The sequence below is a fragment of the Sarcophilus harrisii genome, chromosome 1 (genome assembly GCF_902635505.1).
Source record: "Sarcophilus harrisii chromosome 1, mSarHar1.11, whole genome shotgun sequence".
In the NCBI taxonomy this organism is placed as follows: Eukaryota; Metazoa; Chordata; class Mammalia; order Dasyuromorphia; family Dasyuridae; genus Sarcophilus; species Sarcophilus harrisii.
The window spans coordinates 257001771-257019018 of record NC_045426.1 but is presented as its reverse complement, the minus strand read 5'-3'; the positions used below and the strand labels follow the sequence as shown (position 1 = coordinate 257019018).

The 17248-nt window shown below is 34.1% G+C and overlaps 1 protein-coding gene across 1 annotated transcript in view; it reads left to right on the top strand.

Annotated features, from left to right (window-relative positions):
- The window catches only part of FOXK1 (forkhead box K1), a 124967-nt gene extending 107931 nt beyond the window's left edge, over positions 1-17036 (top strand). Inside the window, exons 3-9 of the mRNA XM_031941038.1 lie at positions 776-932; positions 1730-1876; positions 3084-3277; positions 4799-4965; positions 5143-5424; positions 6653-6877; positions 7163-17036. Of these exons, the coding sequence (XP_031796898.1) occupies positions 776-932; positions 1730-1876; positions 3084-3277; positions 4799-4965; positions 5143-5424; positions 6653-6877; positions 7163-7380 (1390 nt within the window). The 3' untranslated portion in view covers positions 7381-17036. The remainder of the gene's footprint in view (positions 1-775; positions 933-1729; positions 1877-3083; positions 3278-4798; positions 4966-5142; positions 5425-6652; positions 6878-7162) is intronic.
- The last annotated feature ends 212 nt before the right edge of the window (positions 17037-17248 follow it).

The following is a 17248-nucleotide window of genomic DNA, read 5'->3' as shown; positions in this document are numbered from 1 at the left end:
AGGAGGGAAGGGAGTTTTTCATAACAGGTGTTTTTCATAACAGGTGTTTTCAATTATTTGAAAGTTTGTCTAGTAGAAGGATTAGATTTATTCTATATGACTTGAAGAGGGCAGGACCAGTGGGTAGAAGTTATTGGGAAACAAATGTTTTTTTCAATATAAGGAAGAATTTTTATGCAATTAGATCTATCAGAAAATGGATTAGACTGCCATGCAAGGCAGTGATTTTGCATCACAGAAGTCTGGCCATGTGTTGACGCTGTAGAAGGAATTTTGTGCTTAAATAATTTCCAAGGGCCCTGGAATTCTGTGTTTTTTTCCTAAGAATGAAAGCATGTAGCCAGCATCTTCCTTACTTCAAGTTCTTTCAGCCAAAACCAACAAGGAAAACAAGTGATCAGATGCTTATATGTAAAATTACAATGTAAAAATATGAGTTTTGGGATCTATTCCTGTATGTTCTTGTATAGAGTTTCCACCATTACATGGCAATATCAGTCTTTCAGATAATGAAACTCCTTTTGAGGGGCTGGGAAGGGAGATAGTTGCTGGAAATGTTATCAACTCATCCATCTATACATTGTAATTTCCTTGTACTTTAACTTAAATAGCATTAAAAAGGGGCTTTTAAGTTTAATGAAAATTTAGAATAAATCTTCCTTCTGCTATCAATTTTATTTATTATCCCTTATTTATTATTCAGAAATCACTTCTAAAAACCTATTTTTTTTTTTAATGGCAGCACAAATTATGTGGTATCTTTTTCTTTCTCCAGTGTTCCCAACTCCTGCCCAGCCAGTCCTCGTGGTGCTGGATCCTCAGGCTATCGCTTCGTTCAGAATGTCACCTCGGACCTGCAGCTGGCTGCAGAATTTGCAGCAAAGGCAGCATCAGAGCAACAGGCAGACACATCTGGAGGGGACAGCCCGAAGGTTTGTTGAGATATAGAAATTTCCTGCGAATGTTCTCACAACATACCATGTTAAATAACCTGGTTTTGGTTTACAATTGGCATTGCATTCATAGCAAATGCAGAATTATATACTTGCCAGGTAATGTCCTTTGACATCAGGTATCCATGAATGATATTTGGTTTGAGGAGTTTGTAACCTGGGGTCATCTGTTTTGCTTTTTAAAGTATTTTGAGAATTTTATTTAGATATAAGTGGTTTTCTTTGTATTTTTACATATTTTATTTAAAAACAGTATTCTGAAAAGGCTCATAGACTTCAAGATGGTCAAAGGAATCCATGATAATAAAAAAAGGTTAATAGCCCCTTAATGCTCTTTGCTGACAGCTGTTTCATACAGTCTATATTAGGAATTTTTTTTAGCAGAATTGCATTCCATATGCATGTAAAAATCATCATATCCTAATTTGTCTTTATGAACTTCACTTTCTTATGTTATATAATGCAGTTTTATTTCTTTCTGGGGAGGATGTGAAGAAAGAAGTTCAAAAACATGCTTCTGGTAACTTCTACTCTTCACCCTAAAACAGGAATGATCATTCTTATTTTCATAAAAGCATGTGAGTGTGAAGCCAATTTGAAAGAAATGGAGATAAAGTTAAACTACAGATACTTTTCCAGTTTTCTGTTATCTCAGGAGTTATTTGGAACCTAATTTAAGAAGTTTAGATAATCTCAACTTTTTCTGTGGGTGATATGTAAATGTTTGATTTATATATTGCTCTCTCTCAGATCCCTATTGTGTTCTCTCTTCTCAGGATGAATCAAAACCACCATATTCTTATGCTCAGCTAATAGTTCAGGCTATATCCTCAGCCCAAGACAGACAGTTAACACTAAGTGGGATTTATGCCCATATCACCAAGCATTACCCTTACTACAGGACTGCTGACAAGGGCTGGCAGGTAAGTTTAAAATTTGTTATTTTTCTGAAGTTCTTCAGAAAATTCACAATGAAGGTCAGAAGGGAAGAACTATAATCAGAAAGCCAGCTCTTTTGTGGGCTCATAAAAAGCATTTCCTAAAGTGTGAAAAACATTTTGCCATGACGTCTAGTTTGATCTTAATTTTGTCTAATTACTTTATAGATCCTTGTCCTTTCAAGTGTCTAAAAATTGTAGTTGTGGTTATTGATAATTCATACTTTATAGATGTGCTTTATAGTTCTGAACATTTATTTCATTTTCTCAATTTCCTTAAATTCAATAAATGTGAATAATTGAACAATTGTGTTTTAGGTACCTACATAGTAGAAGGCCAATATGCTAAGTACTGTCGAAATCTAATAATGAATTTGAATTAATTTTTCCCTGGTCAGGTCTCTGGCCTCAGAGGGAAGTAACATATTCATAAATGATTCTAATATAAACTTTGTTTTAAAAGTACCATGAGTGAAATATATATAAAGTGCTGCGGTATCAAAAAATTACTAAATAGATTCAAAGAATGACTTAAGGAAATGACATATGTCATGTGTGTGTGTGTGTGTGTGTCCGTCCGTCCCATCAAACCTGCAAGTAGGTGCTTACAGTTATTATTAATATGGAAATTGAGGATTAGTGACATTAAGTGACTTCATGCTTCCGTAAATATGTAAAGCAGGATTTGGATTCAACTTTCCTAACTTCAGATCTTGGCCTCTTTTCATTAGATGAAAACACTGTGACCCATCAAGTTGAAATGATTTAGTCAAGATCTCCCAGGATTCCAATTAGACTGGAATATCAGATTATAAAGGGGATTAATGAGAGAGAAAGCTGGAAAAATAAATTGGGGCTACACAGGCAGCCACTAATCATAGCTCTGCCACTGATTTACTTGCTTTTGGGCCATAGATGGTCATTACAGCATTTAGTTCTTTTTTTGTTGTATTGTCATAGAGTAGAAAAATAATGGTTTTCTTTGCAAGTTTTTTCCCCTGCTTTACCCCAAACATATCAGTCATCAACTTCATATTTTTTTCATGGTCATTTTTTATATGTAATTGTGTTCAGATTATTTTCCATATTTGTTATTCTCCATTTACAGCAATTTTGCTGTAATTTCTTGGTGTCATTTGAGCTGTTTCTGGGTTAGTCAATATGTGGTGGATCTGCTTTTCTCTCTTTGCAGAATTCTATTCGACATAACCTCTCCTTGAACCGATATTTTATTAAAGTCCCACGTTCTCAGGAGGAACCTGGAAAGGGCTCCTTTTGGAGAATTGATCCAGCATCAGAAGCCAAACTAGTAGAACAGGCATTCCGAAAACGGAGACAGAGAGGAGTTTCCTGTTTTCGAACCCCTTTTGGACCCTTATCATCAAGGTAAATATCACTTTCTTCTACCTTTTGAATTTTTTGTTGGGAAGCTATTAGGAAAAGAAATTTCTTAAATAGAGAAGAGAGCTAGCTATATTTTACTCCCCAAAGCAACCATATATTTTAAGAATATGATTCAGCAACTGATGAATTTCTGTGACATTTAAAAGGTAAGTTGATCACTACTTGGACATGATGATTTTTTTATAATAGTTTTTTATTTTCAAAATACATGCAAAAGTAGTTTTCAGCATTCATCCTTGCAAAACCTGGTATTCCAAATTTTACTCCCTTCCTCCCCTAGCCAAATCCAGTATAGGTTAAATATGTACAATTCTTTTTTGGTTTTTTTGGGGTTTTTTTGTACTACTAAATACATTTCCATATTTATTGTACTGCACAAGAAAAATCAGATCAAAAAGGGGAAAAATGAAAAGAAAAAAAAACCAAGTAAACAGCGACAAAAAAAATGGTGAAAATTCTATGTTACAATCTTCATTCAGTCTCTTTGGTGCTGATGGTTCTCTACATCATGAGTCTGTTGGAATTGACCTGAATCACCTCATTATTGAAAAGAGCCATGTCCATTAGAGCTGTTCATAAACAATCTACCTTTGTTGTTATGTACAGTGTTTTCTTGATTCTACTCACTTCACTCAGCATCAGTTCATGCAAGTGTCTCCAGGCCTCTCTGTAATCATCGTGCTGATCATTTCTTACAGAACAATAATATTCCATAACATTCATATACCACAACTTTCACCCATCCCCTAACTGTTGGGCATCTATTCAGTTTCTAGTTCCTACAAAAAAGGCTGCTACAAACATTTTTGCACATGTGGGTCCGGGTCCCTTTCCCTTCTTTATGATCTCTTTGGGATATAAGCCCAGTAGTAACACTGCTGGATCAAAGGGTATGAATAGTTTGATAACTTTTTGAGCTTAGTTCCAACTCGCTCTCCAGAGCAATGAGTATGCTGAGTATGGGGGGTTTTTTAAAGCCTTGGTTAATGAAGATGAATAAACTTTTCATTTGTTCCATTTGTTATATATGAAAAACAAGTTTTGCTTTTTCAACTATGAATTTTTGCACATTAAAAATTTATATATATGAAAGAGGCCAGCTTAAAGTGTGATTCTTAACTGCAGAATGCTAAGGCATGTTCATGAAAGGTCTAGCTGATCTCAGTCAGGGAATAAATGCTCTTGAATAGTAGCTTTTATCTACAAAGCCACAAACAAGGCCCTCTCTTCTCATTTAATGGAGCTTTAACATTGATTTTATGTTATCATTTGGGAAGCTGTCACTGCCAAGAATGGTTTATATTGGAAATATTTTAGGAGGCAGGAGCAACACAAAAATGTTTTGGGGGTGGAATGTAGGATTTAGATGTTGGGGTTTTGTGTTCAGTTTTTGTTTTTTTTCCCCCATTTCTTGCCACCTTTATAGTTAAGCCCTTTGATCTTTTAATTGACATAATATGGTGCTTCTCTCTCTCTCTCTCTCTCTCTCTTTTTTTTTTAAAGGAGTGCTCCGGCTTCACCTACTCATCCAGGGCTAATGTCCCCGCATTCTAGTGGCCTACAGACTCCAGAGTGCCTGTCTCGGGAGGGTTCACCCATTCCACATGACCATGATTTTGGGTCAAAGTTAGCCTCTGTTCCAGAGTATCGATATTCACAAAGTGCACCTGGTAAGAATTCTTTTTTTTTTTTTTTTTTTTTTTTTTGGAAGATAAGTATTATGTTTTGTGCATAAGTTTGTTTTTTAAATTCAATATTCTTGAACCAAAACTGATGTCAAGAAAATTTTTTGAAATACCATGTACTTTATAGATTTTATTATCTTTCTCACTTTTTGTATTCTTTAGGTTCTCCTGTTAGTGCTCAGCCAGTGATAATGGCTGTTCCTCCTCGACCATCTAATCTTGTGGCCAAACCAGTTGCTTACATGCCAGCTTCAATAGTAACTTCACAGCAGCCTTCTGGTCATGCAATTCATGTTGTGCAGCAAGCTCCCACTGTTACAATGGTCAGAGTTGTGACCACATCTGCTAATTCAGCTAATGGATACATACTTACTAGTCAGGGCACAGCAGGAAATAGCCACGAAACAGCAGGCACAGTTTTGGACTTGGGCGGTGAACCAAGAGGTAATCTATCTGTTTGGTAATTTCATTAGATCTTGGTGTAGACAATTTTGGCCTTTGTAAAATATAAATTCAATTAGAAATTGGTTTCTGAAACGTCAAAGAACACAACTAAAGGAAGCATGGATGGATTGTGGTAGAAGTATAATTACAGATAAGATGATTTTTTTAAAAGCCATTCTGCAACCGCTGAACTATTGTATTTATATTAATTACACTTTTTTGTTACAAATTCTACTCTTCATTTAATAGATCACAAGACAGAGGTTTCTTTGAATACTTGGTAGTTTTAGTTTTCCTTCATAATTATGTTTGCTAAATATATGGATCTTTTCTACAACTGAAATATAATTTTTTTTTAAACATAAAAAGAATCAGCCTATGGAAATAAGTTAGTAGTTGTAGCAATAGCACCTCTAGTTAGACTGTAGATGTAATTAAGAACGAATATTTCATTTCCAAACTAGAAATTTAGTCTTTGATGGGCTTAATGGAATGTCTTATAAAATTTAAGTCATTGTAAAAAATTGACTCAGTTCTTTTAAATGAAATAATATTTCTTAGTTCTTATCTTTCAGTCACTTTATTTTATCTCTTTACGGTATTTTTTTGTGGTCCTACCTATAGGAGAATTGCATTTTTCTGAGTGACAGCATTTGTGATACTTCAGGAAAATAAAAACGGTGATAATTATTTTTTTTAAATCAAATTATGAATATTTGAAATTTGAGTGATAATATCAGTAAAGGAAACCTCATGGTTTAATTTTGACATTTGTGTGGAGAAGGTAGTACTGTTTAGATAAAAATAATCAGACATCTATTTGATGTTTTTTAAAAAGTGAAGTAAATTTAACTTGTGTACAATATGGGAAATAATTCATTTAGTTTTTGGGGGGAAATAAGGGATTCTTGAACCATTCATTTAGTGAACAACATGGCCTCCTGCAAGTGAACTTGAAGTTTGAAAAAAAAAATCTGCTGAAAAAGGATACTAAATCTTTTCCCATTTTCAGTCAACATTCCTTAAACAAATAGTATATTAAGCAATTTAGTGCCTTGAAATTTTGTCCACAAGCAGTGATGTTACCTAAGTCTATAGGATCCATGTTCCTGAATTTGAATTACATTATTCCTTTTTTGTCAGTTCCAATACTCTAGTGTCAAATAAAAATTAAGAAAATTTCCTTTGCTAGTTTGTCTGTAATATAATGTTCTTTAAATTTTCGTAGCATTGGAAGATAAGCCTACAATTGCATTCGCGACAATTCCAACAGCCAGTCGAGTCATCCAGACAGTTGCTAGTCAGATGGCTCAGGGAGTTCCAGGACAAACAGTTACAATACTTCAGCCAGCAACACCAGTGACCATTGGGCAACACCAGCTCCCAGTTAGGGCAGTGACACAAAATGGAAAGCATGCTGTTCCTACCAACAGCATCTCTGGCACTTCTTATGGTAAGATTTTTGTAGTCTCTATTCAATTTCGTCCTCTACTTTATTCCCTAGATTCTTCTCACTTTTCCTACTGTGTGATCTTTGCTTTGTTAAATGCAAAATGTGGAATATTTCTTTCAGTAAAGCTGTCATAAATGTCCTTGAGTTGAATATATCATAGATTTTTCCATTATAATTTTAGATTAGTGGTAAGCTTCTTTTAGCAAATAGGTGATTGACCTTTGTTCAGAAGAATTGTGTCAGCCTTAATTTTACATATTAAATTTATGTCTCTTCCATTCCCAGCCCTTACAAATCCACTGCAACTTCTTGCAGCCCAGGCTAGCTCCTCCACTCCTGTGGTGGTTACACGGGTGTGTGAAGTGGGCCCTGAAGACTCAGCAACCTCCTCAGGGGAGCCAGATGTCAAAAGACCTCGGTTGGAGGAACCCAGTGGAACTGTTGTGGCACAGGCAGGGGTTATCACATCTACAACCCCACAAGGGCAAGGAACCGGTGAATGAAGTACCTGGGAAAGGAGCTGGAATGTAGGTGGAGCAGAAGGCCCATCAAGAGAAATGGTAGAACAGAAGTGTAACTGCCTAAACAGCCACTTATCTTAACGTGAGATAGGAAAGAAAGCTCCACAGCTCATCAGATCTTGAGGTGCCAAACAGATTGGAAAAAGCTTGGGAAAAGCTTCCATCTACCTGTACCTGGAATTCAGTTCAGCCTTTACTTTTGTTTTTCTCTTCCATACCTTTTAGTTAAAAAACAACAACAAAAAAAAACAACAAAACAAAAAACCCACATAAACAAATACAGACAACTGATTGTATGACTGCTGGGAATTTTTTTTTTCCCAGCACCTCCTGTTTTTCCCCGGCTTCAAGATTGGGGAAGAGATTGCAGTTCAGTATCTCAAGGAATGTATCACAAATATCTGCTCCACAAGAAGAAGGTTCCTTATTTCTCCAATGCCTTAATGCTGCCTCTCAGAGTTTGACATTGATGTTCTTAAGGAAGCAGCCTTGACCATCACAAGAAGTCTGACACAGGTTATCATAGTGACAGCATTAAAGTAGTATGGTACCCAACAAACAATCCTTTTAAAGAAAAATAATTGTATTTAGAATGAATTCTTATTTATGTGTAGGAGGTTGAGAAGAGGCTGTTGGGGTGGGGACCAGGGGGTAGAACAACAGAAATTGACCAATTTGTTATTTCATAAATGTCTTTTTTCATAGAAAGGCAAAAGAGAAGGTATTGATATTAGTATTATTTTTAACTGGTTTGGTTTTGACACCACAATGTTTCTTGCTTTTTGTTCAGACTTGTACCATCTGTTTTTAAGCTAAGCCTATATGCATCTTGGACAAAAGTTGAGGGAATGTCTCGCCCCCTTTTTTGTTTTTGTTTTTAATTTTACATGCATGATGCATGCATTAATCACACCATGGAGTTAATCCACAGCTATAACTGTTAATGTCATGTTAGGGGAAATTTTGATAGCTTCTTGTATTAGAACATGTATTTGCCTCAGAACTGATCCAAGTCCTTTGGTTGGAAGATTGGTGAAAAGCTGATGAACTACATTATAACAATATATACAGATTTTAGTATTTGGAGTGAATGTTAATCAGAACTGAGTCTCTGTGCTGTCTTCACTGCATTAGTAGTAATGTTCCATTATAGCTAGATGTTCATAGACAGAACTATGTGGCTCACTTGATGTGAAAGAAAATGGAGCAGAGATTTCTCAGATGTTTCACAAAAAATTGAATTGTTCTCCCCATGACCTAATGTAAGACTTGATATTCTCAGCATAGCTGGATGCAGTTTTATAATCTTAATCTTTTTTATTTAAATTTTACCCATTTCCAATTTTGTTTCACAACTTATCATTGCAGTTCAAAAATATTTCCTTTATCTAAAAGACCAAAATCTTTGGGGTCAATTCAAGGTAATGGAAACTACCTTCCCAAATAATGAGGTTGCTTAATGGTATTCATCTTCTCCCAGGATTAAATCACCCTGCCTGAATTTGCTTTGTGGCTAAAAAGAAAGAAGGAAAGAAAAGTGTTTTCTAAAGATGGGAAGCAAACAAAGTGCTTCAGTATAATAAATTTATCTTCCTTTGGAAAATGTCTTCTAAACTTGTACAGTTGGCAGTTTCAGCCATATCAGGAATGTTGAAAAGAGGTAGAAACATATGGAATGTTATCATCTGTTCAGATTTTATCGATCTGTTTTCCTGAGCAGTGTGCATGAGAGATGAAGGAATGCTTCTGTTAGAAAAGTATCTTAATTTGCTAAATATTTTGATGCTGTTTCTCCTAATAGTTATCATGAGGAGAAAAAAATGCTGTACACAAAACTGAAGTATCAGGAAATGTTTTTTCTTTTTCTTTTTGGAGGGAAATGGTGGAGGGAAACAAAAACCACCTTTCCCTTCCTCCAACCAATTTATTGTCTTAAGATTTGGGTCATCTCTATAAGCCCTGTTAGAAAAACTGCAATAGTGTTCAAAACTTCCCCATAAAATATGAGACAAAGACAAGAAAATTTCATAGGAATTAGGAACTAACCTGTAATTTTCTTCTTTAAAACAAAAGAATTAACTTTTTAAAAAATATATTTAAAACAATGGGCATTAAGTCCACTTTAGAGACTAACAATTTGCAGTCAGAACCCATTGAAATTTAATTCAGAGATTTAAGAGGAAGATGATCTGTTAAGAGAGACACTAAGGAAAAATAGCTCTGCCACAAATGCCCTTTACACTGTTGTGTGTTCTCTTCGGTCAGGATCAGAGGGAACTGGCTCCTCTTAAAAAAAAAAAATTACTGAGCCCTTTATGAAATGCTCAGTTTTGCCCAATAAAGGAAAAAAAAATGTATATGTGACTAAATTTTAAAAAGGTACCACAGCCACAAAAATTTTATTGACATCCATGCAATATTAAATATGAAAAAAGTTTCAGAGCAGTGGAAATGAGATAACCAGCAATGTTGTTCTCAGAGATACTTTCCCCACCTTTAATGATGATAAATTATGCTCTATTCCACACTTCCATTTTCTTAAATTTGTGTGTGTGTGTGTGTGTGTGTGTGTGTGTGTGTGTGAGAGAGAGAGAGAGAGAGAGAGACAGAGAAATATTAGACTGGTGACAAAGAGAATGAAAAAAGGATGAGTGGTGAATTAATTGCTATCAGGCAGGTTTCATTCTGCACTAACAACTTCAGTTACTAATAAAGCCAGGGCCTTGTTCAGGTTAGTGGATCTGTAATTAGTGAATTTTTAGGGCCACCAATTGCTTTTTTAATCATCTGTAATTGGTGTTTGTTCGTTCTAAGTATTTCTTATATATAGCCTAGGAGATGAAAAGGGCTTAAGGTGGTGGGAGCTATATTTGATCTTCAGTTAGCATGGCTATCACAGATTTTTCTCCTTTCCAAGTTGAGATTTTCTTCAGAGAACACTCATGTTGAGAGGTTAGAAGAAAATGGTAGCTTATGTATTATTTTTAACTGTTTTTGTTTCTGTCTTTTGCTTCATATGAACTTATTGCTCCCATAGTTTATTTTATCTGCTTTATCTGTACAAATTTAGTCTTAGTAATGGTTGGTCCACAACTAGAAGGGAAAAAGATGGTGAGAAGGGTAAGAGAAAAACAGATTTTCAATGAAAGGAATTTCCCCTTGAGATTTTTAGCACCTTAAGCTTCTGTAAGAATTGCATGGTGAAGGAAATAAAAAGGAAAGAGGTCAGGAGAAAAGTGTTTGGCATTGGGGAAATCATTACCTGTACAAAATCTTTTTTATTTTATGATAACTTTAGAAAGGTTTAGATTATAGGCAGGAAACAACTGCCTTATATCTTCTAAGCCAGTATTTGTGGCAAAGATATCGGGCAGAAATGCCAAAGTGGGATGTGTGGTGGCTTTAGAAATTCCTGGAAGGAACCTTTTATCATTTGGGATTGAGGCAGGGAAAAAATAGTGTATATCTAAATGTGTTTAATAAGTGCTGCTCCAATTCTGGAATTCATCTGATCTTTGTCTTTTTTTCATTCGGGTACATGTGTACACATTTGCCTCTTGCCCTTTATGGCTCCCCTTCTTTGCTTCCAATCTGAAAAGAAAGCAGGAAATTTACATATAAAGAACTTTTAATTTTTAAGAATCCAGGAAAACATACTTAAATAAAGTGTGTACACACACACACACACACACACACACACCCCTCTCTCCTTCCTCCAAAAAGAATTCTACCAGTTAGCTTAAATGTATTCATTCTCCTCTTTATTTTCCTTAAATGTATTTTGTGGTGATGTTGGAATATTTAAGAACAGTTCTTCACAATTGACAAGCCCTTAGAACAGTTGGTAGACAATTTTTAACTGTGTGTTGGTATTTGGATATCAATTTGTAGAAACTTATCACCTATCTTCTTTTATTATTAAAGGCATCACAACCAAAGGTTATGCTTCAGTAATCAATATGTGATTAATGTTAAGCACCAAAGGTCAGTAATTTTATGTTATTATTTATTGAATCTACACATGATAGAGCATTATACTAAGCACTGTGGGGAGATACAGAAGAAATATAAATTCTTAACCTCAAGGAGTTTACTAATCTAATGTTTTGTCCCATGAGTTTACCTCTTTCTATCAGAACAATATCCATCTATTGTATCAGAACAAAAAACATTCTTTTTTTTTCCCCCACTCAGTGATTTTTTTTAAACTATTAGAACATTTTGCCCAAATCTCAATTCTTTTTCCTCTAAGCAGAATATAAAATATAATTTAAATGACTGTTGGGAACTCAGATGCATCATTCTCTTATTTTATCTGAGTTCTTTAAATAAACATGTATGTATATATATATTTAAATTTTACACACACTCACATACACACATATTCCCTCATTTGGTTTGGGGAAAAAAAAAATATCTCCCCCGTCCTCCAAATTGGGAGAACTGCCTTAGTTTAAAAAAACAAAATCATTGAAATTTACCAAAATAGTGTTCCAAACACACTTTTTCTTCTTATAAGTGTTTGTTTCTCTGTCATATCCATTACAATAGTAACTAGTACTTTCAAATTTGTCTACTGTTTAGTGGTAGCTTTACCCCTTGGATGAATTGCATTTTAAGGTGATCTAAATCCATTTCTCAGAGAAGAGATTGGAAGCATTTCCAACTAATAGATGGGAATAAAGAAAATGTAGAATGAATAGTGACTTCTACTTCTGGAATAATGTCCTGTCAATTTTCCTGAGGGCAGGTGGTTTTGTGATTGATTTTAAGTGCTTACTGAGCCTTTTTTCTATCATTTACCACCCACCCTTTTCTTTCTCCCCTCCTCCAATAAATAAAACAGCAAAAGAAAAATTTTAGAAGTGAAAGGAATATCACAATCATTATGCTTGCATGCTTATACTATTCAAAATAAGTGACGTTGTTGTTTAGACTACTATATGGGTGTACAAGCATTTTGCATGACAACTTTGTTAAGTCGTAAGGCCACGAGACATATTCCATTAATTGTCATTGGAGTATTTTTTGGGCAGAGTGGAATGGGATTTCATCTGACTTTTGTTATTTCTTCAAAATAATTAAAAGACTACCATGAAGTTGACATTTCAGAGTGTGGTGTGTGGGATCAACTGGTTTTAGTAGAAACTTAGTTTTCCTTACATCCTTTTTATTCAGCATAAGTTGTGGTAATTTGGAGAGTTCTGATAAGAGCCTTTTTGTTTTGTATTTTCTAAAATGTTATAAGTATTTTTACTTTGTAGTCATATTAATTGAAACCCACAGCAGGTTTCATATCATTACCTTTCATACAAATTTTGGCTAAATGTGGAAAAGCATTAGAAGAGTCTTCTTTCTATTAGTTATTAAACAAGCAGAATTTGAACCAAAAAAGCATCTTGTTTGCCTCTCTTCCTCTGAGAGAATATCTACTTTAGGAAAATTCTGTACCCTCTGGATATTTTTTAAAAAATATTTTAAAACAACCATTGTGCATATGTCTGTTTCTTGTACCTCTCTGCTAAAGAGAGCATTATTAATGACTGGCCAAAATGATTGTAAAACACTTTGCAAATATAAAGGCTATATGAATGATAAATGGTGTCATCATCATTGTCTTGGGTTATACCTCAATGATACATAAATAGAAATTAAAGCCCTAGTTTATTTAATCCACAATTTAGTGTTTTTTCTTATGAGAATTTTTAGCTATAACCTTATTGTGAATAGTCTTTAGTATCACCTAGGAACAATGCTATTTAATAAGCATTTTAGTTTTCTTGCTGCTACAGAGACCAAATTGTTATATACATTGGACACGAGTGCTTCAGAGATTCATTTAATCTTGAGATAAAGGTTAAATAAACTTCCAGAGGAAGTGTCTTGACTTAATCAGAATCACTTTGTTTTTCTACTTCCCACTATTTCTGAATTTTGCCCTTATATTTATGACACTCATTAAGAGTTCTTTCCCCATAACTTTTTTTCAGTATCAGGTTTTTGTTTTTGTTTTTTAATGCTCAGGATATGGTTCTGTTCATCCTTACTGTTCATTGTATCTCTTCTCAGTTTGATACGACAACTTTCTAGATTTTATCTTCAGATAAAATGAAACATTACTACATTTAGTGGTCAGTAAATAACTTAGAAATGTTGCATTACAAGAATTCTCCATTGTGGTGTATAATTTCATGCAGGGAGACAATGCCTATGCTCCCTGAGTGTACCTCACATCCCAGGCTCCTGCTTCAGTTTGGGGGAGTTTGGTCAGGATATCGCTTTCTTTGGATCAACATCCATTAAGTAACTCCTCTCATGTATCTATTTGACTTCACTGAAGCAGCTGTTGGGTCTTCTCTGCTTGTTTCATGGCACATTACATCTGCCTCAAGGATCCTATTTAGCACAGTACAGTTATAGCAAAATTTCCATCCCAATTACTTGGAAGAATGGTGTTCATTACCTAACCATTAAGGTTCCCTCTTACCTGCACACTGAAATAGCCATTTCACTGGGCATGTTGGGAAAGCAATTCCTTAAGCTAAAGAGAAAATTTGAGGTATAATTTTGATTTAATTTTTTAAAGGCATTAATTTATTTAGGATGTGGTGTTGGAAGTCTCAGATTGAAGAAAGGAGATTTTTTTTTTTAATAACTTTATTTAAAATCTTGCTGCTGGGAAAGATATAAGGATCTTCTAACGTCCCTTTCCTAACCTAACCCCCTTTATTCAGAAACAAGCCATGAATTCATTAAAAGAACAGAAAATAAATTCCCTCACATTTATGTTCTAGATTCTCTTTTTAAACACATTGATAAACATACATGTGTATGTATACACACATACACATATACATATATGCAAATATATGTATATAAAATATGATGTATATGTTTGTATTAGTATACCCTTTGCATGTAAATGGTACTTTACATTTCTTTTATACAAATAGATATGAAAACCAGGCACTAATCCTAGGAGAATGTAATATATAGAGTATATATAGTTTAGGGAATGGAGAATTGAGCTGATATTGTCCTTAAGACTTTTGTGTCCAGTAACTTTATCCTTTCTCTTATCTAATAGGACTATATTGTTTGTCCCTTTGTATCTCCTTGACCCAATAGAGATCCCCTTGTTTCCCTTTATTCCATATAATCCTGGATATATAAGCTATGTTTCTAATGGGAGAGATTTTATAACCATCCTTCAAATTCATATCTCCTATAAAGTGACATGGAGAGAAAAAAGAGAATGCACTTTTGGAATAGCTGAGTCCTAGGGTCCCTTTAGATTATTTTTTTATACCATATCACTGAAATTCATAATTGTTGAAATAGTCTTTCCTGGTTCCTTCTGATGATGACAAATGAAAAGTACATTCAAAAGTTAAGAAAGGATAGCAGGGTTAATTAATATTGAAAAACTAGGTGTTTGTGCATCTGAATTTACATGCAAACTATAAACAGGATGTTATAGTTCTACTCAGAAAATATGACTTGGCAGTTATAAGAGCAACTACTCCAAGTGATATTTCTATTTCCTTTTCTTTCCTGGAGAGACTGAAATCTATCCCTGAAGTTTAATTTGTCTGTGATGTTTTCCCCTAAAGCTAATCATTTAAAATGTTTTGTGTAATTAGCATTTTTATTGCATTTCTGACCCTTTGAGTATAAATTTCATTTTATGATGTTTGGAGAAGTTTTAACTAACTTGGCATACTCATAAGAGTGAGGAACTTTTCCAGTAGGGATAGAAAGACTTTCAAGCATTTTCGTTGTATTTCTTCCAGAAACCCAATTAAAATCTTTTCCTAGGATTTAGTTAGTTTTGGGCATTTCCACATATCTTTCTCATCCCTTTAAACAATGGCCATACCAATTTTTTCTCCAGCACTTTAGGAAAAAAATTTTCAGTTTAAAGCCACTTCCTTGATTTTATGGGAGAAGTGCCATTTTCAAAAATGATTAGTTTTTCTATTCTCTTGTTACAGACAAGCTTACAAGCTTTTAGTAGCTTTAGGATAAATCAAACTGAGTTGTCCCATTCTACTTTACTGAGAAGTCAACCAGTTACTTCTTGATGTCTTACCTTGTAGCATATTAGCCATATTCAGATGATGACACAGGAGTTCTGAAAATGAATTCATAAAAAATCAGGACTATTGTAATGTTTCTGAAATGTAAAATGGTAATTACCATACAAAGATGACCTTTATTTTTAAACTAATAGGTGGAAAAGTTTTGGTTTGGTTTTGCTTTTTTAAAGAAGCTAAAACATTTCTGAATTCTGGAATGCTTCTTTACTCTGGCAGCATAGGCATTTTCAAATGTGTTTTAGTAAGATATATAGCTATATGTGTATCAGCTACATTCAGAAGATGAGAGTTCATTGTGTTAAGTGTTTGATGTTCTTATATGCAAAGAGGCTTCTGACACACGGGTCTGTCCATGGTGCACTTTGGCAGTGAGTTTCCATTTGTTGTGATGGGGTATATTGAACCAGCCATACTCTCTCAATCATTAGCCTTTATGACGTATGGCACAAAGTGTGAGCCTACTGAAGTTATTGAAGTCAGTGGCTGGCTATTAAGTAAAGTTGTTCTTTTTTCTACCGGAACATATGACCTTAGATTCAGTAGCATTATTCTCTAACCAGTAAAATTACTTGGTTTAGATATTAAGCATCTTAAATACATTTGGAAGAACTTTTTAAATTAAAAAACTTTTTTTGTTTTTCAAGAAAGGCAGTTTTCTCAAATTTTCTCTCCTTTTATGTGCATTATTTTCTTTATCACAAAAGACTAGATGAAAGAAAAAAAAATTGTAGATTTCAGAATATCTTTATGGGCTTGGCTAAATTCAAGAAAACAGAATCTCAAATATCCCTTAATGACTAAAGAGATGCTACATATAGAGTCTCTTCCTCTGCCTGAGTGTTTGGCACTTAATTTAAGGGAATGGATAAGATAAAGCCAGCTTTTATTTGTTTGTTTTTTTCTTATCCAAACATGTAAAGATACTTTTGAGTGTGAGAATGTGTGCATATGTGTGTGTGTTTTTTGTTGTTGTTGTTTTTTTTACAGTGGCTGTTTAAAGTGTTTTTCACAACTTGTTTGATAATCAGTGCTTTAAAAAGCAGGTGGTGTCTCTGTAAAGTGGGAGCTTGGGTCTATGGCATTGGATGTAAATTTTAGGTCATATTGTAATGTCTCACTATCTGTGGGGGGAAAAACAAACTGGTCTGTTTATATGAATTGTGGGAAACTAAGAAAGATGTAAAAACCAGCTAACAGGGTGGTGAGGAAAAAGGACTATCATAAAGATGGAAAAACCAGCATCTAAGGTTAGACCTGTGTTTTCATTTCAAATGGGATACAGTATTTTTTTTTTTTATAAGGAGCCATACTTTTTTTTAAAGTAATTTGAGATCTGAATGTGATTTCTAATTGTATCAGACGTTAATGTTTTAAAGCTATAACAAAGTTTAAAATTTCTACTTTTTTTTTTTTTTCATTTATTTTAACTGTTCTGTTATCTGTTATCTAAAATTGATGTATGTGGTTGGGAGAAGTTTTGCTTCTCCTCTTAGCATTTGTTTCTATAACCAGAAATAAAATTATATATTAAAGAGATGACACCCCAAAAAAACAACGTGTAGTCCTTTTAAATAGTATATAGAAGGAAATCTTGGTTCCAACACTTTCTGGCTCATAGCAGTTTGTTCTAATTATTTTGAGTTAGAGTTGCTTATATTGATGTTCTTGAAGGTTAAAGGACAATGAATGATAAAAATCTATTCTCTTTTACTTTTCCTTTGGAACCTCTTATTAGAGTCAGTTTGGCAGAG